The 25,076-nt window shown below is 47.4% G+C and overlaps 2 protein-coding genes across 14 annotated transcripts in view; one reads left to right on the forward strand and one right to left on the reverse strand.

The window, feature by feature from the left end:
• Nucleotides 1-12,200, forward strand: part of RYR1 (ryanodine receptor 1) — a 123,074-nt gene extending 110,874 nt beyond the window's left edge. For all 12 annotated transcript variants that reach the window (XM_039369222.1, XM_039369227.1, XM_039369226.1 and 9 more), the window contains 12 exons: nt 1,570-1,656; nt 2,229-2,632; nt 3,873-3,915; nt 4,377-4,507; nt 5,924-5,984; nt 6,827-6,973; nt 7,087-7,221; nt 7,491-7,647; nt 8,151-8,215; nt 9,148-9,248; nt 9,874-9,925; nt 10,877-12,200. In XM_039369222.1, the coding sequence (XP_039225156.1) occupies nt 1,570-1,656; nt 2,229-2,632; nt 3,873-3,915; nt 4,377-4,507; nt 5,924-5,984; nt 6,827-6,973; nt 7,087-7,221; nt 7,491-7,647; nt 8,151-8,215; nt 9,148-9,248; nt 9,874-9,925; nt 10,877-10,972 (1,479 nt within the window). In that variant the 3' untranslated portion in view covers nt 10,973-12,200. The remainder of the gene's footprint in view (nt 1-1,569; nt 1,657-2,228; nt 2,633-3,872; nt 3,916-4,376; nt 4,508-5,923; nt 5,985-6,826; nt 6,974-7,086; nt 7,222-7,490; nt 7,648-8,150; nt 8,216-9,147; nt 9,249-9,873; nt 9,926-10,876) is intronic.
• A 581-nt stretch (nt 12,201-12,781) lies between these two features.
• The window catches only part of MAP4K1 (mitogen-activated protein kinase kinase kinase kinase 1), a 33,647-nt gene continuing 21,352 nt past the window's right edge, over nt 12,782-25,076 (reverse strand). For both annotated transcript variants that reach the window (XM_039369235.1, XM_039369234.1), the window contains 18 exons: nt 24,549-24,610; nt 24,401-24,439; nt 24,117-24,140; nt 23,515-23,557; nt 22,713-22,881; nt 22,095-22,171; nt 21,187-21,271; nt 20,125-20,201; nt 19,922-19,982; nt 17,605-17,710; nt 16,347-16,405; nt 16,126-16,229; nt 15,035-15,209; nt 14,626-14,694; nt 14,451-14,534; nt 13,697-13,767; nt 13,411-13,466; nt 12,782-13,133 (listed from right to left, as the gene is read on the reverse strand). In XM_039369235.1, coding sequence (XP_039225169.1) covers nt 13,064-13,133; nt 13,411-13,466; nt 13,697-13,767; nt 14,451-14,534; nt 14,626-14,694; nt 15,035-15,209; nt 16,126-16,229; nt 16,347-16,405; nt 17,605-17,710; nt 19,922-19,982; nt 20,125-20,201; nt 21,187-21,271; nt 22,095-22,171; nt 22,713-22,881; nt 23,515-23,557; nt 24,117-24,140; nt 24,401-24,439; nt 24,549-24,610 — 1,431 coding nt within the window. In that variant the 3' untranslated portion in view covers nt 12,782-13,063. The remainder of the gene's footprint in view (nt 13,134-13,410; nt 13,467-13,696; nt 13,768-14,450; nt 14,535-14,625; nt 14,695-15,034; nt 15,210-16,125; nt 16,230-16,346; nt 16,406-17,604; nt 17,711-19,921; nt 19,983-20,124; nt 20,202-21,186; nt 21,272-22,094; nt 22,172-22,712; nt 22,882-23,514; nt 23,558-24,116; nt 24,141-24,400; nt 24,440-24,548; nt 24,611-25,076) is intronic.

Raw genomic sequence — 25,076 nt, forward strand, 5'->3', positions numbered from 1 at the left:
ATGTTGATGGAACGGAGACCAAACCCTGACCCTTAAATACCACAGCTAGACCTATGGAGACCAGACATCAGAGGAAAGTAGCTGTGTCTGGTCTAATAATGTCTGAGAAGGTCTAGGTCAGGGGTAGGCAATTTTGGCTCTTTTATGACTCGTGGACTTCAACTCCCAGAATTCCTGAGCCAGCCATGCTGAGGGGAAAGGGAGAGGTTTCCAAGCTGAGCCATGCTGGCTCAGGAATTCTGGGAGTTGAAGTCCACCCATCTCCGAGTGGCCAAGGTTGAGAAATACAGGCCTAGGCCAGGAGTGGGCAACCTTGGCTCTTTTATGACTGGTGGACTTCAACTCCCAGAATTCCTGAGCCCAGCATGGCTCAGCATGGAAACCTCTCTCTTTCTCCTCAGCGTGGCTGGCTCAGGAATTCTGGGAGTTGAAGTCCACGAGTCATAAAAGAGCCAAGGTTGCCTACCCCTGGTCTAGACTTAGTGTTTCTCATCCTTGGCCACTTGACGATGGGAGGACTTCAACTCCCAGAATTCCTGAGCCAGCCACGCTGAGGGGAAAGGGAGAGGTTTCCAAGCTGAGCCATGCGGGCTCAGGAATTCTGGGAGTTGAAGTCCACGAGTCATAAAAGAGCCAAGGTTGCCTACCCCTGGTATAGGTTCTCCTGCTTGAGCAGGGGGCTGGAGTAGAAGACCTCCAAGGTCCCTTCCAGCTCTGTTCTATTCTAATAGCCACCCTATGGGCTCTTCAACCACCAGGTGGCCTTCAGCTTACGACTATCTTTGACCCCTGGGAAAAAAGCCCCTCCCCAAACTCTGTCCCAACACATCTGCTGATGTGCCGTTGATTCAGTGTTGGCGCTTAGGAACCATGGGGGCAGAATACCTCCAAGGATGAAAGGCGTCTTACTACATTTATTTCACTACAGCTAGTCCTCAGCTTGCAACCCTAGGTATAGCGATGTTCAAAATGACAACAGCGCTGAAAGAAAGAAAGGAACTTATGACCGGTTTTCACCCTTACGACCGTTGCAGCCTCCCTCTGGTCACGTGATCGAAATTCAGAGGCTTGGCAACTGACTTGTACTTATGACACTTGCAATGTCCCAGAGTCATGTGAACACCGCTTATAACCTTTCCAGCCGGCTTCCAACAAGCAAGGTCAATGGGGGGGGGGGAATCCTGATTTGCTTCATATCCATCTGCTTTGTTTAATAGCTGCAGTGATTTGCTTAGCGACCATGGCAAAAAAGGTCATAAAAGGGGGCACAACTCCTTTAACAACTGTCTTGGGACTCAGTTGTGGTCGCGTGTCCAGGACTACCTCTAGTTCCATTTAATATTGAGACTGAAACAATCACAGCGGCGCGCGGGGCAGGATTAAGATCGATTGCTCTTAAAGTAGGACTCACCACCTAAAAAGCAAAAACAGCAGCCAAGGAGTTAAGATGAACTTAAAGAGGTGAACCAGTTTCATCTTGGACTGGGAAACTTGTTTGCAAAACGTTTGCGTTTCTGAAGCAGAACCACCCATCACGTTACATTTCACCTTCTCTTCTCATCCTTTCAGAATTACCTGTCCAGGAATTTCTACAATCTGCGCTTTCTTGCCCTCTTCCTGGCCTTTGCCATCAACTTCATCTTGCTTTTCTATAAGGTAAAGGCAGGGGGTTGGACTAGATGACCTCCAAGGTCCCTTCCAACTTTATTGTTGTTGTTGTTGTTGTTGTTATTATTATTAAACAGATTTGTGGGTTGATGGGACTTGATTCTTGGGAGTCCAGATGCAGGAACACCATTATCAGGGCTTCCTGAGTAGTTGGGGAAACAGTTGAGACGGTCCAGAGTGAGCAAGAGTTTAATCCACGTCCAACCAGGGCAACTTTAAGACCTGTGGACTTCAACTCCCAGAATTCCTCAGCCAGCATGGCTGGCTGAGGAATTCTGGGAGTTGAGATCCACAGGTCTTAAAGTTGCCAAAGTTGGATGCCCTTGGTCTAGTCATTTCTAGCAAAGCATTCTGAGATCCAGAAGAATATGGTAGTAGGTTGGGGCAGAGGAATAGGCATATAAGTGGGATATAAGTGGTCATAATCCTCTTAAGCAGAAGACCAAAGTTAGAGAAAAGCCAGGATTGTAGACCTGGACCTTAGCTTTTTCTCCTTTAGATCCTCATCTTGGTTTCTTCTCTCTGAGTTTCTCCAGCCTATTATGATTTCCATTTCCTAGGTGTCAGACACGCCACCTGGCGAGGAAGAATTTGAGGGCTCTGGTCTTGAAGGCGATCTGGATGCCGGATCTGGTGCAGGCTCCGGCTTTGGCGGAGATGACAACGGCGGCAGCGGGGACGGCAACGGCAATGGGGACGAGGATGAGGAAGACAGCGTGGTCTACTTCTTCCTGGAGGAGAGCACGGGCTACATGCAGCCCGCCTTGCAGTTCCTGTCCATCGTTCACACTCTGGTGGCCTTCCTCTGTATCATCGGCTACAACTGTCTCAAGGTGCCCTTGGTCATCTTCAAGCGCGAGAAGGAGCTGGCCCGTAAGTTGGAGTTTAGCGGAGTCTACATCACCGAGCAACCGGAGGATGATGACATCAAAGGCCAGTGGGATCGTCTGGTGCTCAATGCTCCGTGAGTGAAGGAAGGAAGGGGAAGGGGTATGGATGGCCTCTGGAGTGTCCCCTCTCCTCAAGCCGTGGCAGTCCCAGTCACTTCTGAGTTTATGGTGTAATTCAGCTAAAATTGCAAAGGGCGGAAGTATGCCAGGCACAAAGAATCTGGAACACACGTTAAGCTCCAAGTGAAGCTGATTTATTGCTCATACCTACCATTTCCCCGAAAATAAGATCGGGTCTTATATTCATTATTGCTCCAAAATTCGCATTAGGGCATATTTTCCAGGTAGGGCTTATATTTGGAGAAATACAGTACTAAATGCGTCTGTCTGGCTGACAATCTTAACGGGGGCTTATTTTGGGGTGGGGTTTATATTACGAGTGTCGTGAAAAATCATGCTAGGGCAGTGGTTCTCAACCTTTTTAATGCCGCGACCCCCAACCGGTTGTAAGTCGAGGACTACTCAACCGGTCGTAAGTCGAGGACTACTCAACTGGTGCAGCACCGTTTGCAGAATGGGACTTTTGGCGGGCTCAGCAGGGCAGAGACAGCCTGGACAATTCCTATTGGCTTTTGAAAGCCAATAGAATTAGACTCTGTTCAAGAGAGTCTATTCTATTGGCTTTCAAAAGCCAATATAATAAAAGGGAGTAGCACAGCTAAGGAAAAGGGGGGAAAAAATGGCGGATCCAAATGGGGTCCCGACCCACAGGTTGAGAACCGCTGGGCTAGAGCTTATTTTCCGGTTGGGTTTTATTTTCAGGGAAACATGGTATATACAAGCACTAGACAACTAATGGTCAGCATTAAATTGGCACTAGCGAAATCCAGAGGGGTTGGACAGACCATTTATGGGAACTTAATGACATCAGGCTAATTCCTCTCTTGACTCTGTCTCCACGTTCTGTCCTTCTCTTGATAAGATTTCTTTATTGGCCAATTTGAACTGTTTGTAGTTGCATATGGCTGGATGGTGTGCTGTTTCTGGGCCTAGGCCAGGGGTGGGCAACTGTGGCCCTTTACGATCTGGGGACTTCAACTCCCAGAATTCCTGAGCAGCGTGCCTTTCATGGCTAAGGCAGGACCTGAACTCATGGCAAAATCAGTTCAAAATAAAAGCAGGGAGAGGCTGGGATGGACATTGCAAGGGGATTGAAAGGGATCCCTAGCAAAACAGAAGGATGGATGTGGGACAAGGTGATCATATTCCTGATGGCTTTTTAAAAATTGCTCCCATTTTTTCTGTCTCCGCCAGGTCCTTCCCGAGCAATTACTGGGATAAGTTCATCAAAAGAAAGGTAAGATTGCCTGCAGGTCTTTCCAGAGGAATTAGGGAGAATCTGGTGGGTGCCAAGAAACTAAGAGAATCTATCTGTACAGGGAGTCCTCAACTTACGACTATGTTTAATGATAAAGTTACAATGCTGCCGAAAAAGTGTCGTCCTCACACTTATAGCCATTGCAGCATCCCTGCGGTCACATGATCAGAACGTGGGCGCTTGGCAACTGACACGTATTTACGACGGTTGTAGTGTCCCAGGGTCATGTGATCCTTATTAATTGGGGAAGCCAGCTTGGCTTAACAACCATGCAATTAGTTTAACGACCAGAGTAAATGAAGGTCACACCATTGGGAATGAGTCACTTAATGACCCCAGCGATTAGCTGGGATAGTCCCAGTCCCAATGATGGTGGTAAGTCGAGGAGCATCTTTAAAAATGTATAATTATGCACAATTGCCGTTTTCCTACCTCTCCAGGTGCTCGACAAATATGGTGACATCTACGGGCGAGAAAGGATCGCAGAACTTTTGGGAATCAATTTGGCCAGCCTGGAAATCTCGGCACACAATGAGAAAAAATCAGAGCCGGACACGTCGTTCCTGGCTTGGTGAGAAAGACGGGCAAAACAGGAGGGCAGAGATATGGATGTGGGGTAGCAGATACCCCACGTTTCCCTGAAAATAAGACTAATTGTACTAATTTTTGCTCTAAAAGATGCATTAGGGCAGGGGTCTCCAATCTTGGCAACTTTAAGACTTGTGGACTTCAACTCCCAGAATTCCCTGCCCAGCGTTTCTGGCTGGGGAATTTTGGGAGTTGAAGTCCACAAGTCTTTTTTTTTTTATTGAAAAGTTTTATACAAGTTTTTAACAATATCCCCCCCTAAAATAACCCCCTCCCTCCCCCCCCCAACTTCCCAGAGCTGGTTACAGGGTTACAAATAAACAAACAAATTCTAAATAAACTTATCCAACTATATAATTAATTGTGAAGTCCACAAGTCTTAAAGTTGCCAAGGTTTGAGACCTCTGCATTAGGGCTTATTTTACAGTTAGGTTTTATATTCAGGGAAATACGGTACTAAATGCCTCCGTCTGGCTGACCATCTTAACTGGGGCTTATTTTCCGGTTGGATCTTGTTTTGGGGAAACACGGTAATGCTCAGATTGGCATTGTCATCCCCAACAGGTAGATAGACAAAAGGAGTCATCTAAGTTGCAATTCAGAGTTTCCTTAGCAGCTATGACACCTTTTGACACATTATCGAAGAAGCGTATAAGTAGGTTCCTGGCCTAAGAGGTGTCCATGCTTTTACTATTGTGTAGCCATCATTGAGGACTTTATTAAAGGATTTTATTAGAACTTCCTTCTTTTTAAAATGTGTTCTTTTAAAAACACTGCAGTTTTTTGTGTTACTCTGGAAGGTGAAAAGCGACTGGTTGAAAATGTAAGTCATGACCCCCCCCTCCCCATTTACGTCAAATAGAAATCTGATGGCAGAAAAATAAGAGCTGGTGGCCCATTGAATCGACCCTTTGAGTTTGTTTGTTTTTTTGCTTTCTTTTTAATTCATGTATTTATTTGTAATTATCGTTTTTATATTTTATTAATTTTTATTTTTTAAAAAAAAATAAACCGCTTCTTATATCCTGGAAATGTAACCTCTGAATTATCTCTTTTTTTAAAGAAAGAAAGAAAAAAAAGAAAGGTTTACTAGCCCTGAATTGTTCAAATCGATGTAATACAAATTATTATTATTATTCACACAAAGCAGGACACACACACACACAATGACGCACCAGCTCTTTTCGCCCATGAAATGGTGAATCCGCCTCTAAAAATGCATTTGAAAAGGGACACAACCACACATAATGGCCATTCATGCCACTCACTTGTTTGACAAATGTTGGTTCTGTTAGCTATTGACATCTAAACTGTGTTTAGCAGGCATTGGCCAACATGGGAGGGGTGAGTCTGCACATAGATAGCCCCAAATACTTTGCTTTCTCTCTTTCTCTCTCAGGGCTAGTTCCATTGACATTAAATACAAGATCTGGAAACTTGGTGTCATCCTCACGAATAACGTAAGTAAGAAGACTTCACCCCAAGGCAGAGCAATTCACTACTAAAATAAATATACTGATACTCCTTTTATCCTGGAGAAATTCTGTCCTTTTGATTCTTAAGAGTCAACACCAACTCAGTAACACATCCGCAGATGTAGTGGAACGTACAAGCAGTCCTAGATTTATAGCCACAACTGAGCCCAGAATTTACGTTGCTAAGTGAGACCATTTAAGTCAGTTTTGCCCCATTTTTCTTGCCACAGTTGTTAAATGAATCATTGCATTTGCTAAGCTAGTATCACTATTGTTAAGTGAATATGGCATCCTCCATTGACTTGGTTTGTCCAAAGGTCGCAAAAAGGATATTTACAAATAAATGCGTGCCAGTGGTCAAGCATCTAAATTTTGATCCTGTGACAATGCTGCAAGGGTCGCTAAGGGTGAAAAACGGCCATAATTCACTTATTTCAGTGCTGTTGTAACTTGGAACGGTCACTGAATGAACTGTTGTAAGTTGAAGACAACTCATAGTCTGGAGGGGCTTTTCCCCAGAGGGCAAAGAGGCAACAGAGTTGGGAATGTCTTGTAAGGAGGGAGACGGCTAAGACAGCCAATCCCTAGCAGTTCACAGAATACATCTAAAGTTATGGAGATAGTTGCTTTAGTCTGGCAAGATTCTGTCTGTCAGTGAAGAAACTAAGACGTAACTTCACAATGTTCTTGGATCTTGACATCAGTGTTGTTAAACTAAAGTTTAATGCCAGAAGATGTTAGCACTACTTTCGCCTCTCTCCTATCCTCAAGGACATGTTCACTTGCTCTCCATCCAGTTATTCTTCTTTCTCTCCTTCCCACTTCAGTCCTTCCTGTATCTCTTCTGGTACATGGTGATGTCCGTGCTTGGCCATTACAACAACTTCTTCTTCGCTTGCCATCTTCTGGACATTGCCATGGGCGTCAAGACATTGCGGACCATCCTGTCCTCTGTCACCCACAATGGCAAACAGGTCAGTTGGGTTGGACGAGAATCCTGTCCTGTCTACTCCATTAAAAAAAAAAAAAGCTGTTCTTTCCTGCTACTCAGTTGACCATCTCCTGCACCTGTGCCTTCTTTCTCCAGCTGATGATGACCGTGGGGTTGTTGGCAGTGGTTGTCTACCTTTACACTGTGGTGGCCTTCAACTTCTTCCGCAAGTTCTACAACAAGAGTGAGGACGAGGATGAACCCGACATGAAATGTGATGATATGATGACGGTGAGAGACAACAAGACTTCCCAGACCAGTGGTCTTCAAACTTGGTAACTTTAAGACTTGTGGACTTCAACTCCCAGAATTCCTCAGACAGCCCTGGCTGGCTGAGGAATTCTGGGAGTTGAAGTCCACAAGTCTTAAAGTTGCCAAGTTTGGAGACCCCTGTCCTAGACCGTCGTTCTCCTGGACATCTGGAGGCACCAGAGTTGGGAAGGCTGAGAACTTCTGCCCTGTGTCCTCAATCTGGATGCTTTCTACTCTCTTCCCAACAGTGTTACCTCTTCCACATGTATGTTGGTGTGAGAGCTGGTGGCGGCATCGGTGATGAGATTGAAGATCCAGCCGGAGATGCATATGAGCTCTACCGCGTGATTTTTGATATCACCTTCTTTTTCTTTGTCATTGTCATCTTGTTGGCTATCATCCAAGGTGAGATGGGCGGGCCTGTATCCCTTCACAAGTCTTTGCTGTATCACAGTGTCTCTTATCTACTTCCGTAATTCTAACCAATATTTGCGGGAACCGAATCGCTTCCTGATGCCAACGATGAGCCGTTGGGATATCTTCTGTTTTTGAAACGAGGATGTCTTTGAGCATCTTCAGGATGTCTCTTCCAGTGACGGAACATGACTAATCACCTTGGCTTTTGTAGAGGGTAGCAGTTGTCAGGAAATGTTCCTTGGCTTTGCTTAAATCTCGGTTTTTCTTTTTTCTTTGACTTCTGGGCTTCTTCTTTTTTTTTTTTAAAGAAAATTTTATTGATTTTTTTTTTAGTTTTACATTTAAATATTTGAAAAGCAACGTGGCGGCTTTTAGTACAGGTCTCAAACTATTACATTAAATATTTCCTCTCTTTTCCGCTTGGTATTTACTGTCTCGTATTTAAATTAGTACAATTTAGTACTTCCGGATTTCTTTCTCCATTTTCCCAGGTTTGATCATTGATGCCTTTGGGGAGCTGAGAGACCAACAGGAGCAAGTGAAGGAGGACATGGAGGTAGGCTGTATCGCTGTCGTTTTTAACAGAATGGAATCACAGAATATTAGAGCTGGGAGGAACCTTAGAGGTCTTCTAGTCCAACCCCCCAAAACAGGGGTGTCAAACTCAATTTCACTGAGGACCGCATCAGCATTGCAATTGCACTCAGGGGGCCGAGTGGGTGTGGCCAGAGTGGGTGCAGCCTACTGGGTGGGCGTGGATGGAGTGGGTGTAGTCTACTGGGTGGGCGTGGATGGGGTGGGTGTGGCCTACTGGCTGGGCGTGGCCAGTTCTACATCAAGGGTGCCTGTGGGGGCCTGGGCAGGAGTGGGACAGATCTGAGGGTCTCTGGCAGAAGGGGGTGGGACCAGGGCAAGTGCCAAGGCATGGTCCACCAGGGCAAGTGCTAAGATGGCCACCACAAAATTGTACATTGGCTCCCAGTCGGCCTGGGCCAGGGCCAAGGCAGCAGGGGCCGTTCCCTCACTGTTTCCAGGATGGCTTCATAGGCCACATGAAAACACTTTGCGGGCCACATCCGGCCCCTGGGCTTTGTGTTTGACATGTCTGCCCTAAAACATTCCAGACAAACGGTTGTCCAATCTCTTCTTAAAAACCTCCAGTGTTGGAGCCCCCACAACTTCTGGAGGCTTTTCGTCCAAGTTCTGTTCCCAGAGAGATGTTGTTCACCTCTTTGTTTTTGGGACATGTAATGATGATATCTTTAATTGGTGGAATAATGAAACCGTGAATGGATTCATCAGTGGAAAGTCAGCCTATGAACAGAAAATACTGTACAGGCTTAATTTCAATTTACAACCAGAGTTGGGACGAGAACTTCCATTGCTAAGGAAAGCAGGTGTTAAGAATCGCATCAGATTTTGTGACTTTTCTTTCTTTTTTTTTTTTTTTGCGCTGTTTTCTTCATTGTCCTTTGCTCTCCTCAACAGACCAAATGTTTCATCTGCGGACTTGGCAGTGACTATTTTGACACGACGCCCCACGGCTTTGAGACCCACACGTTAGAGGAGCACAACCTGGCAAATTACATGTAAGCAGACGACGGCGGGGGGAGGGGGGAGGAGAAGGCAACAGCCAGGGTTTTCCTAGGCTTTATTCTGTAGCTGTGAAAGTTTCAGAAAGCAGAAAAGCATTCAAAGACCCTGAGAGGCAGGTCCCAACTAAGCAATAGGGGAAGGTAGCCTAGCACCGTGAAGTCCACGGGACCCATGTCAGCCTTTAGAAGTAGCCCGGAACCAGGAAACCAGTGTTATTTATGCTAATGCTACTTTTATTTTGACCTGATGTAGCAAAATCTTGCCAGTCAGGTCTAAGACACTTTCTCAAATTACATTCCTGTTTGGGACTCAGATATCTCTTATCTAGCCATTCTCTTATTTGCTGGTTATTCTCACAGTCCATTTCAGCCCCTTAAGGGAGCTGCAAGTTAAACTGCAGGAAAGGTGCTAAGGGGGGGGGGGGAGACTTCCTCTTCCCCATCCCTCCTCATTTCTCCACTTCCCCAGAGGCAGTATTTCTCATCCCCTCGGTGGTATTCCTCTGGGCACAACCCACGTTTCTCTAAATCTGAAGATAGCCTGCAGATGCTTGTCACGATTCCTTTCCTTGCAAAAGGTTTCCACGTCATTCTTTTCCGGCTTTCTTCCTCCTCATAGGTTTTTCCTGATGTATCTCATCAATAAGGATGAAACGGAGCACACTGGCCAGGTGAGAGGACAACCTGAGGGAGCCCAAGGATGGGAGGAGAGGGAAGTTAAAACTCAATTATTTTGATTTTTCTTCTTTTCAAATTATTTGTTTTAATAATAGTTTTCTCCCCCCCCCCTTTATTTTTCCTTTCCTTTTTCTTCACATTATTTGATGAGTACTGACAAGTAATGGTGATACCAATACTATTCACCTTTAAAGCTTTATAGATCTTTTCTTAAGACAATGCCACAAACTGTACATTTTATTCCATCGTTCCTTCATTAAATGAGGACTTTTAAATGTTAGGACCATGGGAAATCCTTTGCTTGCTTACGGATATCTTATTCTGCATCCCTTATGCCTCTTCCCACCTTTTGTCCCCCCCCCTCCCTTTGGGTAGCTATTTATTCTATAAATGTATTTTTTTTAAAAAATATGAAATTATTACAGGTAAGTCCTCTGCTTACAACCACGACTGAGACAGAATTTCCATTGCTAAGCAAGACAGTTGTAAAGGGAATCCCACTTTTTTTAAAAGAAAAAAACACCACCTTATTTGTCAAGGCTGTTAAGCAAATTGCTGCGGTTGTTAAGTGAAAATTACACGGTCGTTAAGCGAATCCGGGTTTCCCCCATTGACTTTGCTTGTCAGAAGCCGGCAGGGAAGGTCGCAAATGGCAATTATGTCACACACACAACACACACACACGCATACACACCGGGATGCTGCAGCCATCATAAATACACGTCGGTTTCCAAGCACCCAGACTTGGATCACGTGACCCTGGAGATGCTGTGATGGTCATAAGGGCGAGGATGGGTCCTAAGTTACTTTTTTCAGCACCACTGTAGCTTCCTAAGGTCACTAAACGAATGGTTGTAAGTAGAGGACTCCTTGTACTTGAATTTTTTTTTAAAAAGGGGGGGTGATGCTCCGCTTTACGAGATGCTGTATTCTCCGTTTTGCAGGAATCCTATGTCTGGAAAATGTACCAAGAGCGCTGTTGGGACTTTTTCCCGGCGGGAGACTGTTTCCGGAAACAGTATGAAGACCAGCTGAGCTAGAGGCTCCCCCGGGCTAAAGCAGGAGGCAAGGCAGCTACCCTGGGCCCACCTCGCTTGCCCCCTTTCCTACCCCCCCCCCAGAGAAAGGGGGCTAAGCAGCCAAGCAGAGTGGGAGACCCCAGCTGAGTCCCTTTATTTCAAGCGTTGGGAGAGCTGCCTCATCCCCCCACCGCCAACTCTCAAGTCATCACCACTGTTTTCTGCCTCTTGCTGCTAAGCCCCCTCCCCTTGGTTGAAGAGATGGGTATTTCTGTCTCCCTCTAACCCCCCCTCCCCAAAAAAAACACCTGGAGGGTCCCAGCCTGCTTGGGCTAAGCCAGCCTCCCATTTGGCCAGTAACTCTTCCCAACTCTTTCTGGTCTCCTCGTGGTGGTGGGGGTCATGCAATAGGCTTCCTTTCCAGGTTAAAGCCCCTCCACTCCACCCCCACCCAGTTTCAAGTGCCTTTTATTGGCCCTTACCCCCCCCCCCAGGAGAGGGGAGGGGCCTCTATACAGGGAAAGACCTACTCTTCCGGATCCGTCAGGAGAACGGAATGGGACAACTCGCCCCGGGATAACTTACCCGCAGGGCAGTTTAAACGTTTCAATCTAATCATTTAAAAGGAATAAAAAAGATATCCTGTCATGTTTGTCATTCACATGTCATTCTGTCCCTCCTTTGGTATCTTTCAGGATTCTAGTCCACCGTTTCTTTGGTATTAGTTTAACTCTCGTCCCGCAGCGAGTTGTCCCATGGCGAGATGGGTGTGTGGAGAAGTTGGGGCAAATTTGTTGCTGATTTCAGTCACCAGGCCTAGTCGGGTGTTCTAGTCCGACACAGACAATGCAGCCCCCTCCATCCTCTGTCCCCCCCCCCCTCTGTGACTTGAATAACCCTTGCACTTAATCCTCCCCATAGGCTCCATCTTACTTGTGAAGCTTATACGTAGGGGGTGTGTGGGGTGGGATCTTCTCTTGCACCAGTGGTCCCATCTGGATTTGTGAAGGCACCCAAAATCCCACCCCATCTAGCCAGATGTGTGTGTGATTTGGGGTGGGGGGAGGCCCTGGCATCCACAGCCCCTCGAGCTGTTGAATAGAACAGACCCCTTGCCGTCCCCAATTTAATGGCCAGCCTACTGAACATTTGAAGCCAGGTCTGTTGTGGAGATGCAGACACTCCCACTCCCCCGGTGGTTCTCCCGTCCAGCTTGGTTCTCTGCCAATAAAACCATAGACTGCTGCAACCCCCCTTGAGTTGGCATCATCCTTCTGCAGAGCCAAGAAATTGCGAAGCTGTTTTTCCTTTTCGTTTTTTTCCTGTTGCTGTTCATTCTGCCTTTTTTGTGAGTCTGCTTTTGGGAATTGCCGTGCATTTTATTGGTGTCTGTCCACTGCAAATAGGAACAAACACCAGCTTGGGATATCACATGATACCAAGCCATCATGGCTTGGATGAATAGAGACACACACACACACACACACCCGCTTTGTAAGGGGTGTGTGAGCACAGAACCTTGACTAAGAAGAGATTGAACAGAATAACAGAGCTGGAAGGGACCTTGGAGGTCATCTAGTCCAACCCCTTGCTCAAACAGGAGAACCCTATGCCATTTCAGACCAATGGCTGTCCTGTCCCTTCTTGAAAACCTCCAGTGATGGGACACCCACAACAGGCTGGAGATAATCCATACTCGGGCAGGGTGTATCTGATGCGTTGGTTGCCCAAGAACTGATCCACTAGCAGGATCCGGCCATACACAGCTTAGCCACATCCTGGACACTGCTCTTGGACGCATTAACGTATACACACGTGCACACCGAGATAAATCTTTCAGAGGAACGAAAAACTGAACATACTGTTTACTGAGGCTGAATGGCGCGTAAAGAGAAGCATAAAACCAGGGCATTGATGCCCCTTGCTGCTCCAGGGTGAAGCTGCTGAGGGGTTGGGCTAGGCAATTTCCCACTTCCAGTCCTGTCTTGCCAGCTTCCTGAAGCATCTGACAGAGAGTCCTCTTCCCCATCACTTGTTCTTCTTTGAGGAATCAGTTTCGGAGGGTGGGAGATTGTCAGTCTGGGCAACCTACAGGTTGAGGTGGGACCGTCGTCATTCGGGCACGTAAAGATTGCTGGTGGAATGTGGGTTATTCACTGGCCGCGTCTCTAATACAATGGTGCTGGCAAGAAAGGAGAAGAGAAAGACCAGAATCAGGTGGGCACCCTGGAGGAGGATATTCTATGGTTGCGGGATGGCCATGCTAGCTGAGAAGGTTGGGGACAATGGAGACCACAGGATGAAGAAGGTGGTCCCAAAGAACCAAAAAAAAGGAGCCCCACTTAGTACAGGACCCACACAAGGAAGTTAGGAGGAGTGACCAAGTTCTGCAGGCCACAACAGGGTGGAGCAAGTTGCATGGACAGGAGAAGCACAGAGATGGTGGAAGGTCTTCAAACCTGGAGGGTCTCAGTAGGCGGAAGGTCCACTGTTGATCCTGCAGTTTCTGTGCTACCTGAGAAGCAACATCGGATCAAGATGAAAGGTTATGGATGACTCTAGTGGAGGCAATAAGGATTGTTGAACTTCCACCCACAAATCAGAAACGAGATAAATGAGATGCCCTCATTGTTGGAGAATACTACGAAGGGGTTATCTTGGGCTCTTCTCCCACCACCATCTGCGGCATAAAATCTCAAGAGAACTGACCACACCATGTTGGAAACACAGCTGCTCCTTCTTTACCTGCCCTGGTCCAAGGGGCCGTGTCTGCACACCATGGCACCAAAACGCGTGCACGCAGTTCTGCACCAGTGCTGGAGACAGAAGAAGCGAAGAAGGTCAGGTCCTGCCACCGTGACTTACTCTCCGTTTCACAAAAACTGCTCGAGCATCGGACACGCCTCTCCGCAAAGAGAAATGGGAAGTGAATCCTTCAACAGTGGCCTAGCATCCCTCAAAGTAAAGTGTGACTCCACCTTAACCCAAAGCAAGATCGGTTCCATCATTGAGAAGCCACCCAGCCTGGCAGGGAGGAGGAATCAAGCATGCAGATAGCCTGGAGTCATTGCGCAACCATAAAATTGCTAACTGACCCTCCTGAAGTTCCTTGGAGCCTTATCTATTTGTTCCCAAGAGGAAGGAGACTGCCATTGGGGGGGGGGGAAGAGTCCTGTATTACAGGCAGAACATAATAAAGTAGTTAGGTTGAACTCTGCAAGTGTGGATCTAGTTGTTGGAACCTGACACATCTCTCAGTACTCCTGACAGACAAGCCAGCAAACGCGCCACAAGCACAAATCACAACAACCAGAGAATCCACAGGCAGCATTTGGTGGAGAAGACGGTTAGATTAGATCTCTTTCTCCATCAAGGTCAGAACTGCCCTGGAGATGTCAATCTGTACTTCCTCTAAGACCCGAAAGGAGCATTAGGTGACGGGGAGGATGCAACCGGAAGAGGAGGAAAGTACTGAACAGGGTGGAGAAAAGGAACTCACCGACTGACTCAACCGCTACGTCAAAGGTGAGTTTCGGTGGGGATCCAAGCAGCACCCCCCGGAGGCTGACAAATTGGATGCATCCTGGGAAACAAACCAAAAACAGATTGGCCGCAGCATGAACGGTCCCTCCTCACAGTCCTGACAAACCAAAGGCTACCTGGTTTCTACTTACCGTCCATCAGAACCATCACCGACTTGTTATCCAACTGAGTCACCTGGACGAAGCCACAGCAGGAAGGCTCTGTGGACAAACAGATTCATTATTGAGAACTATGGCTTGGTATTAATTTGAGGTCTGCCTTTGATCCTTAAAAGTGCCTTCTGGAAGGTCTTCAACCTAGTGGAGAAGGTGGCCTTTTGAATAGACCAAGAACAAATGAGCTGGTATGACCTTCCCACTGAAAGATAGCAAGTTCTACCTCATTATTGTCCATCATAAACAACACGCAACAGCCGATACACAAGACGCAGCCCTCTAGGGTCAAATGAACCATCGGATGACCTGGAACTCATCCTGGGATTCAACTAGTACTTGGGGGGGGGAGGAGGAAAGGAGATCAGGATGCTTCCAGGATACTCACCACTTTTGTCGCTGATAAACCAGGAGGTTAAGGAATTGAGGTTAATGACTTGGAACTGCACGGCCTGTCCTGGGGGGCCCTTGCTGACCCCAATGCAGACCACCGGATATTCCTCGTCAGGGGTTATTAGCATCTCGAAGATGGGCAGCACAGAAGGCAGAGGAAAATCGAAGTACTGTCAAAGGAGAAGAAAAGGATTTCCTGAATGAGGTTGATGCCCTCAAAAGTGTTATTTGCCAAGGGGAGTACTTGAACTAATAGCCACCTGTCAACCTTTCAAAGTAGAGCAGACTAGGAAACCAAAGTCATGCAGGTAAGTCCTCAACAGAAGAACCTATCCATTCTACGTTGTCCCAGTCTCTTCTTAAAAACTTCCAGTGTTGGAGGATTCACAACTTCTGGAGGCAGGTTGTTCCCCTGGTTAATTGTTCTAACTTGTCAGGAAATTTCTCCTTAGTTCTAGGTTGCTTTTCTCCTTCATAAGTTTCCATCCATTGCTTCTTGTCCTGCCCTCAGGTGCTTTGGAGAATAGCTTGACTCCCTCTTCTTTGGGGCAGCCCCTGAGATTCTGGAAGATGGCTATCATGTCTCCCCTAGTCCTCTTCCTTAAACCAGACATACCCAATTCCTGCAACCGTTCTTCGTACAGTTTAGCCTCCAGCCGCCCAATCATCCTTGCTGCTCTTCTCTGTACTCTTTCTAGAATCTCAACATCTTTTTTTTTTTTTAGTATTATGATGGCCAAAACTGGACGCAGTATTGCAGATGTGGTCTCACCAGTGCAAAAGGGAGCATGTTTTCAATTATTGCTCAAAAAGCATAAATATCCTGCAGAACGGGAAAACCCTGGCATCCAAAAATAGTTTCAATAATAAATCAGTGAGAGACCTTCAGAGAGAATGCCTGTGGTGGGAACAGCGGTGTTCTCCCCTGGTTGACACCAGCCTAAGTCCGCCTTGGCAATTGCACCCAATGCACTAAATTACAAACAGTGTGACCTAGCCAGCTAGCCAACACAACCTGGCTGTCTCTTCCTTGGGATGCCCACCTTGACCCAGGCCAGGAGATGCTGCCTCTGGCAGAGCTCTTACCTTGACCAGCATGAATTTCTGCATGGGTTCATACCATTGCAATAGAATCACCCCCGCCTCTAATGCTCCACAGAGAAAGTGGCAATTGTTCTGGGCATTCCTGGCTGCAAGAAAAGGAGGAGAATATGCTGCATAGGCTGCTAGGCAGGGCAACTGATGGGAGGAGGGTGGTGTTAACTGTGGTGGCTGTCACCCTCCATTGAGATTGGCATTCAAAGCACCTGTGCAACATTTCTGGCATCCCTTCGTGTCAGGAATCCTGGTGGTGGTGATGTTTTTCCTAGAGGGAAGGAAGGAAGGAAAGGAAAGGTGAGATGCTTGTGAAGGGAAGCGAGACTGCCTTTTTAGAACTGCCCTACACAGTCTTTAGATAGATAGATAGATAGATAGATAGATAGATAGATAGATAGATAGATAGATAGATAGATAGATAGATAGATAGATAGATAAGTAGATAGACAGTTGATAGATACAGTTGATATATAGATAGACAGTTGATAGATACAGTTGATAGATAGATAAATAGTTGATAGATGATAGACAGTTGATAGACAGACAGATAGTTGATAGACAGATGATAGATATAGATAGATACAGTTGATAGATGATATATAGATAGACAGTTGATAGATGATAGTTGATAGATGATAGATAGTTGATAGATGATAGATAGTAGATAGATAGTAGATAGATAATAGTTGATAGATGATAGATAGATGATATATAGATAGACAGTTGATAGATGATAGATAGACAGACAGATAGTAGATAGATGATAGATAGATGATAGACAGTAGATGATAGATAGATAGATAGATAGATAACCTTTATTGTCATTTTCTACTGTGGGCACATTTGCACGCGTTAAAAATGAAATTTAGTTGCTTGCTCTCAAAGTGTACACATACATAACACATTTAAACATGCTATATACAACATATGTATAAACCTACACCCTTGCATATAAATAACATACAAATATTAACCACTGTCCATCCTGAATACATGACGGAAAGAGGAAGTTTGAGAGTTCACAAGGTTGACACTGTATGGAACAAAACTGTGACTGAATCTGGATGTTCTGCTTCGGATACCCCGGAGCACCCAGAAAGTAACAAGGAAAACAGGTCACAAAGAGGATGTGTAGTGTCCCTTTCTCAACCTTGGCAACTTTAAGAAGTCTGGACTTCACCAAGACTTCACCACCCACCCAACAGGACAAGCCACTTATCTATGAACAGAGAACTTCCGTGCAGCACGGGTGACGTTTCCTAGTTGGGACATGAAAAGTCTGCAAGAAAGCAGCCAAGCTCGGAGAGCACCAGGGACGCCAAGGAAAGCAACCTGTTGAAGCTCCAGCCAGCCAGGCTGCTAAAGACCTCTGCCAGATAAAGAGAGTGGCCATTCTCACAGCTAAATGAATCCTGAAGAAATAAGGAAGGGGTTAAGAAAAAGACACCGTTCCGATGATGGGTTTACCTGGGTAATAGTCGGTGTGGGGAAAGGGACACCGCCAGGCGCTGGTCTCTCTTGCTCTGCTCGTGCAGACCCAGTAAATTGTGGGAGAAGAGCTGGGGAACCTTGCCTGAACAAAAGGGATAAGAAAACCTATCGAGGTTAATCGACTATACAGGAGGTCCTCCATTTACGACCATTCATTTAGTGACCGCTTGAAAATACAGCGGTGCTGAAAAAAGCGAGTTACAGCAACTTATTGCACTGCAGTATCCCCAGGCTCACATGATCAGAATTCAGACGCTTGGCACCTGGCATGCCTTTATGACGGTTGGCGTATCCGAGGATCACGTGATCCCCATTTGCGACGTTCCTAGCCAGTTCTGACAAGGGAAGCCAATGGGGGAAAGCGAGATTTGCTTAACGGCTGTGTGATTTCCTTAATGACCACAGCAAAAAAAAAAAAGGTCGCAAACTCGGGTGCGTCCTCATTTAATAACCACCTCGCTTAACGATGGACGTGCCAGTTCCAATTGTGGTCGTGATAAAAGGGTTATCTGTTTGGGATACGAACAATTACGGCTACTGGGTATAAATGATCGGGGATTCTGTTCAGGTCTTGGGACTTAAATTTGCAAGGCGAGTCTGTGTTTGCAGAATTGCCACGAGCGCTTTTAAAAATCCCCTGAGCCCAAAGGTGCTTTTTCAAGAGGCAACTGGACTTTCTTGTTTTTCTTTGAAGTCATTTCACTTCTCCTCCAGGAAGCTTCTTCAGCTCTGACTGAATGGTGGGGGAAAGGAAAGATTTATACTCCTTGCAGACAGCTGGTCATTTGAATCCTTTTAGAGAGTCGTTGAGGCCACTTGGAGGTTTGTCTATGTCAGGGGTAAGCAACCTTGGCTCTTTTATGACTCGTGGACTCCAACTCCCAGAATTCCTGAGCCAGCATAGCTCAGCTTGGAAACCTCTCCCTTTCCCCTCAGCGTGGCTGGCTCAGGAATTCTGGGAGTTGAAGTCCACGAGTCATAAAAGAGCCAAGGTTGTCCACCCCAGGGCTAGCTCATTGGTGAACAATTATGGCAACTTTACAACCTGTGGACTTCAACTCCCATAATTCCTGAGTCAGTATGGGGGAACTATGGCCCCTTCATGACTCATGGACCAACTCCCAGAATTCCTGAGCCAGCATGGCTTGGAAACTTCTCCCTTTCCCCTCAGCATGGCTGGCTCAGGAATTCTGGGAGTTGAAGTCCACGAGTCATAAAAGAGCCAAGGTTGTCCACCCCAGGGCTAGCTCATTGGTGAACAATTATGGCAACTTTACAACCTGTGGACTTCAACTCCCAGAATTCCTGAGTCAGTATGGGGGAACTATGGCCTCCTCATGACTCATGGACCTTAACCCCCAGAATTCCTCAGCCAGCATGGGGGAACTATGGCCCCCTCATGACCGGTGGACTTCAACTCCCAGAACTCCTGAGCCAGCATGGGGGAACTATGGCCCCTTCATGACTCATGGACCAACTCCCAGAATTCCTGAGCCAGCATGGCTTGGAAACCTCTCCCTTTCCCCTCAGCATGGCTGGCTCAGGAATTCTGGGAGTTGAAGTCCACGAGTCATAAAAGAGCCGAGGTTGCCTACCCCTGGTCAGGGTCACCTGAGTGGTGCAAATGGGTGTGGAGTCTTCTTGGAACCCCTTTCACCTCTCTCATTCTCTTGGGTGCTGATTTTTTTTACCTCAGCTGCTTGTGCTCGTTCAGCTACTGCTTTCTCCAGAGGGCTTTTAAAACGAGGGGCGAAAAGGACGAAACAAAATACAAAGAGTAAAAAGAGGAAATTGTTTGAACAGCAAGTCGGTTTCCCCGATATTAGCTGGCTGGTTGATTTATTACCACTTCCTGAGTTTTGCAGATCAAAACGTGGTCGAAAGGCTAAGAACATTTTTAAAAAAAAAAAAAAAAAATCAAAACGGTAAAAAAAAATAATCTGTTAGCAAGCTACTCAATGACAACTCTGCGCTTAAGTAATTTTAAGAGGAAACTCGTCTCGCTTTGCAGGAAGAAATGGGACTTTTTTTTAGTGTCTGTGTATGTTTTTTGTGTTTTTTTTAATACAGACACTAGAGTACTGTTTTTCAGCCTTGGCTACTTCAGCTTCCAGAATTCATAACTCGCTGGGGAATTCTGGGTGTTGAAGTCCACAGGTCAAAAAGGGGGCATGGTTCCCCACCTCTGGCTTAGCCTATGCTTCAATGCATTGCAGACCCAGCAGATGGGTGCCCTCCCAACCAGGTTAAGGCATTGTGTTGTGCGAACACAACCTATGGGTGATCAACTTACCCGAAAGGGACATGAGCACGTTTGCTATGCAATAGACCCACGTCGTTCGGCTGTGATAAAGCTTGAGAAAGGGAAGGAGACAACAACAACAAAAAAGGATGATGTTCTTCAAAGCAAGCCAGAAATTGAATTCTCTGCCTCGTTCCTTCTTCGTTCTGTCGTTCAGACTCGTTCCTGCACCCCACCTCGCCCGTCAGTCTCACCAGTTCTAGGGCAGGCTCCGTCTCACTCCGGTTCAAGGTGAAGATGCCTTCTTCGGCCCCCAGAATTAAGTGCAGCTCTGCGGAACAGGGAGAAAATTCAAGATTAAGGAAAGACCACCGTGATCGGTTACCTGCCATTGAGGGGGCGTCCCCTCTTAGTGCTCTCCGTGACTCTCTTGTCTCTAAACGTGGCCCATCAGGTCTTCCAAACATCCAGACTGACTGAGCCAAAATTTCAGCTAAGGGGAGACACTTGTTCAGTCCGCTTTGCCCCATTTTACAACGGTTGCTAAGTGAATCACTGCAGTTGTTAAGTTAGTAATCCGGCTGTTAAGTGAATCTGGCTCCCCCATTGACTTTGCTTCCCTAGAGGTCGGGATCCCGTGACCCCGGGGCACTGCTGCAACCGTCATAAGTATGAGTCAGCTGACAAGTGTCCGAATGTTGACCGTGGGGATGCCGCAACGGCCGTAAGTGTGGGGAAATGGCCGTGTCGCTTTTTCCAGTCCTGTTGTAGCTTCGAACGGTCCCTAAACAAAGGGTTGAAAGGGGTGTGTGTGTGTGTGTTGGTGTGTGTGAGAGATTTCCGAAGCAGTCCCTAAACAAAGGGTTGAAAGTTGTGTGTGTGTGTGTGTTTGTGTTGGTGTGTGTGAGAGATTTCCGAAGCAGTTAGAAGAGCTGTGGATTTCATTGTGGAGCCTACCTGAGGAGGGTGACAAACGGTCATAAGACACTTTTTTCGGTGCCGTTGTTAACCTCAAAAAGTCACTAAACAAACCGTTGTAAGTCAAGGACCACACGATGTTCAGAAGAACGAGTCCTAGGTGGGGGAGCCCTCCTGGAGCTCAGGTAATTATTTCTAGATGGCTTTGGGGAAGGTCGCTTTCCTCACGAGGAGAACCCTGCGGTCACCCAGCAAGAACAGGTCACTAGATTCTTTGAGGATGAGGAGCCTTGGTCAAGAGGTCACCACCTGGGCTAGATGCTCCTCAGGTCTGCAGAAGGAGCCAATGCGGCCCCCCCCGCCCACCTGTCCTTCTCGCGGGTCTGCTCCAGCCCTACCGTTGGTGTGTGGATGGGTCCAAGCGGTGGCCGAGGTGAGGTGCAAGGGACACTCGTTGAAGACCTTCTTGAAGAGAACCCTGTCCTGAGGAGGAGGAGAAGCAGGCCAGAGCCATCCATGAACAAGGGCGCCTGGGAGAAGCACGAGAGCATCCTGGCCCGCAGGTGATTCCCCCTCTCCCCTCCTGGTGGTACCTCTTCCCCTTTGAATTTCACCCTGATGATTCCCACACTGGTTGGGAATTATATTTTGGAGGGGAGGGGGAGGAGGAGGAGGAGGAGATGGAGAAGGCAGTGGGGAAGGGGAAGGAAAGGGGGAAGGGGAAGAGGAGGAGGAGGAAGAAAAGATGGAGAAGGCAATAGGGAAGGGGAAGGAAAGGGGGAAAGAGGGAAGAGAGGAGGAGGAGGAGATGGAGAAGGCAATGGGAAGAGAAGGAAAGGGGGAAGGGGAAAGAGGGAAGAGGAGGAGGAAGAGGAGGAAGAAGAAAAGATGGAGAAGGCAATAGGGAAGGGGAAGGAAAGGGGGAAAGAGGGAAGAGAGGAGGAGGAGGAGATGGAGAAGGCAATGGGAAGAGAAGGAAAGGGGGAAGGGGAAAGAGGGAAGAGGAGGAGGAAGAGGAGGAAGAAGAAAAGATGGAGAAGGCAATAGGGAAGGGGAAGGAAAGGGGGAAAGAGGGAAGAGAGGAGGAGGAGGAGATGGAGAAGGCAATGGGAAGAGAAGGAAAGGGGGAAGGGGAAAGAGGGAAGAGGAGGAGGGGGATAATTCCTTGACTTGCTCCCAAGAAAAATGCAAGCTATTCTCTTTCTACCAGGCTCAGTTTAAAAAAAAAACAAAGTTTAATTTGAGCAATAGTGGAATGCTTTGGATCAGAGCAAATTCAGCCAACGTGGAGGCTCAAAACACTTACTGGTTTCTGTCTCCTCTCCAATTTAGGAGGAAGGCTGGGTGGCCTCTCTTCCGAGGGATCTGAACGCAGCTCTGGGACTGGGAGGGAGGAAGGGAACAGTTAACGCCCCACCCCCACCAAATCCTGCCCCAATGAGATTGACCTCCCCAGATCTCAACCCGGCAGCAACATAATTAAGTCTTCCTTTTGTTTTTTTTTTTACTCTGGATTCTCCAAATTCAGGTTCGGTCTTATGGACTAGTCCCATTAAATCTTTTAACGGGACTATAACCCCTGCAAGGCTTGTTTCGGGAATGACAGGGGTCCCCGCCCCAAGCTATTTTTTCCCCCTACAGGTGGTCCTCAACTTACGACCACAAATGAGCCCCAAAGTGTAGGTTGCTCCTTGAGATAGCCGTTCAGTGGGTTTTATCCCAGGACAAGCCATGACACAGCCGATAAATAAATCACTGCCATGGTTAATAACACACTTGCTTCCCCAGGGACCCTGCTTGACAGAAGGTTGCAAAACGGGGGTCTCGTGACCCCCACCCCCCGTCCGGGACAATGTACAAAGTTTGGGAGCGTCTCGTCCTGTCTCTTTACGTCACGCCTCCGTTTTCTGGGAAAAAGCCATACCTGATTTGGCAGTGAGATGGGAAGCTTCAGCTCTCCCGGAATTACTCTGGGGCGAGGGCCAGCTCAGGATGGGGCCGCTGGAGCACCGTCCCCGGACGAGGGATTTGGCAGGAGAGGGGCCACGGGATCGACCTGCTGCCCTTTCGTCCGAGGAGAGCCAGACACTGGGCTACCGAGAGAGGGATTGCAGCACGCATGAAACGCACGGGTCAGCGGGAACAGCAAACCTGCGCTAAGGGTGGCCAAGGGATCGTCCGTGGACGAAATCTGCACCAGCCACGGAAGAACGTGGAGTAGGAGGAACAGGGCGGTGGACCGTGGCTGCCCCCTGGAGGATGGGGAGTCACCTGGGACTCCCCTTAGTGCAGCGATGGCGAATCTTTTAGAGACCCAAGTGCCCAAACTGCAACCCAAAACCCACTTACGCATCGTCGGGTGCCGGGTGGGTGTGGCCCATTGGATGGGCGTGGCTGCGATGGTAACGGCAGACTGGGTGGGACTAAAAAGTTCAATCAATTTCAACTTTGCAAGATCTTTTTTTTTCCTGCGAGGTTGAAATTGACTGATTGATTGAACCTTTTTTTTTTTTTGCACATGGTGGTGGAGGCCTAAAGCAAAAAGGTTTTATAAAAACCAGCTGAAGGCCTAGGACTGGGGTGACAGCATGCGTGCCCACAGAGAGGGTTCTGAGTGCCGCCTCTGGCACCCGTGCCATAGGTTCGCCACCACTGCCTTAGTGTATCTTCACCTGCAAGGATAGAGGGGAGCACTGCAACTTACTTTGATCCCACAGAAGGTTTACCTTGGGGGGTAATGGGGGTGGGAGATTGGCCGGTTGAGTGTCCCTGGAAGGAAAGATAAATGACCAGGATCAAAAACAGGGAAATGGGGATAGTGACCTGTTTTCTCCCCTCCATCTACCTGCAACGAATTGTTCTAACAAAGATAGTAATATCAGAGACGAATATGCATAGCTTGGGGTTGAACTGTGGGGGTCCTTGGTGCTCTCTGAGCTTGGTGGGAGGGTTTTGCAGACATTTCATGACCCCACTAGGTAACACCATCCGTTCCAGAAGAGCGTGGGGTTCGCTCTCTTGTTTATAAACCTCTCTCCCTTCTAGCGCTGATGACGTTCCCTAGTTGGGTCGTGAAAGGTCTGCAAGGAAACCACCATAACAAGACCCCATAACAAGACATCATAGTTCACCGCAGGTCTAAGCCCCTTCAGAACAGAAAGAAAACATTTCTTTTCCAGGAGTGTCGTTTTTAAATCCCAAGCAAGAATCTATTCGTCTTAGGGACTAGTTCCTTGCTAGATCCTCAGATCCGTCTCTTCCCAGCTTTTGGCTAAATGACCGCGTGTTGTATAATTTGATATTTTAAAATTCTGGGAGAAATTGTTACCTGATTAGGTCTGATCTGCTGGGACTGGAAGGGAGAGGAGAAAAGAATGGTCAGAGAAGAGGGATTTAGAAGCGCGAGGACGATGAAACGGGGTGATGCTCAGGAGTTTAGCTGCCCTTGGCCCCCATCACCACATCATTGTTTTGATGAGCCCTTTGTTGCGGTTTTGCCATTGTCAAAGCCTCCTGTTGTGTTTCTCAACCTTGGCCATTTTAAGACAGGTGGACTTCAACTCCCAGGATTCCCCAGCCAGCTCAACTGCAAGCAGCTGAGACAGAACTTACATATCCACATCATCGTAGTCTGAGTCAACTACTTTCTTCCTGCAAAGATCAGGAAAACAAAGCTGAAATAAACTTTATAAACTTTATTTATCTCGGCAGCAGCAGCTAGGGAAGCTGGTCCCTGAGACCCCTTCTCACGCCCCCTTACCTGCTGCTGAAGTCAGATCCAGGGTTGTCCATCGTACTGTAGCCTGGGTCTAGCATGATCTCCTGCAGAAGAAAGCAGAGACATGGGGATTTCAGCCTTTGCAAGTCCATCAGCCTAAAGGAAGGGAGGTGTCTCCAGCAGAATTAGAAGCCAAATTCCCCAACAGCCAGCCCAGAGGTATCTGGGGGTGATGGGCGTGATAATTCCGCTCATCTGGAGACCCCAAGTTGGCCAAGGCTGCCTTAGAGTTTGGTTGTGCTCTTTGATCAGTATTCCTCAACCTTCGCAACTTTAAGATGGATGGACTTCATCTCCCAGAATTCCTGGGAGTTAAAATCCTTTCTTCCTAAAGTTGCGTGATGGCTTGGGAGTTCTGGAAGTTGAAGTCCACCCATCATAAAGGTTGAGAAACATGATCTAGAGGAAGATCTGAAGAAGGAGAAGAGATGAACGAGTCAGTTATGAGATCTTGGGGCATTGAATATGTGGACTCCAAGAGCGGAGGACAAAGACTAGACCTTGAGAGAA

This window comes from Crotalus tigris, unplaced genomic scaffold, assembly GCF_016545835.1.
Source record: "Crotalus tigris isolate CLP2741 ecotype Arizona unplaced genomic scaffold, ASM1654583v1 scf7180000020990.9691751010:1144802, whole genome shotgun sequence".
Classification (NCBI taxonomy): Eukaryota; Metazoa; Chordata; class Lepidosauria; order Squamata; family Viperidae; genus Crotalus; species Crotalus tigris.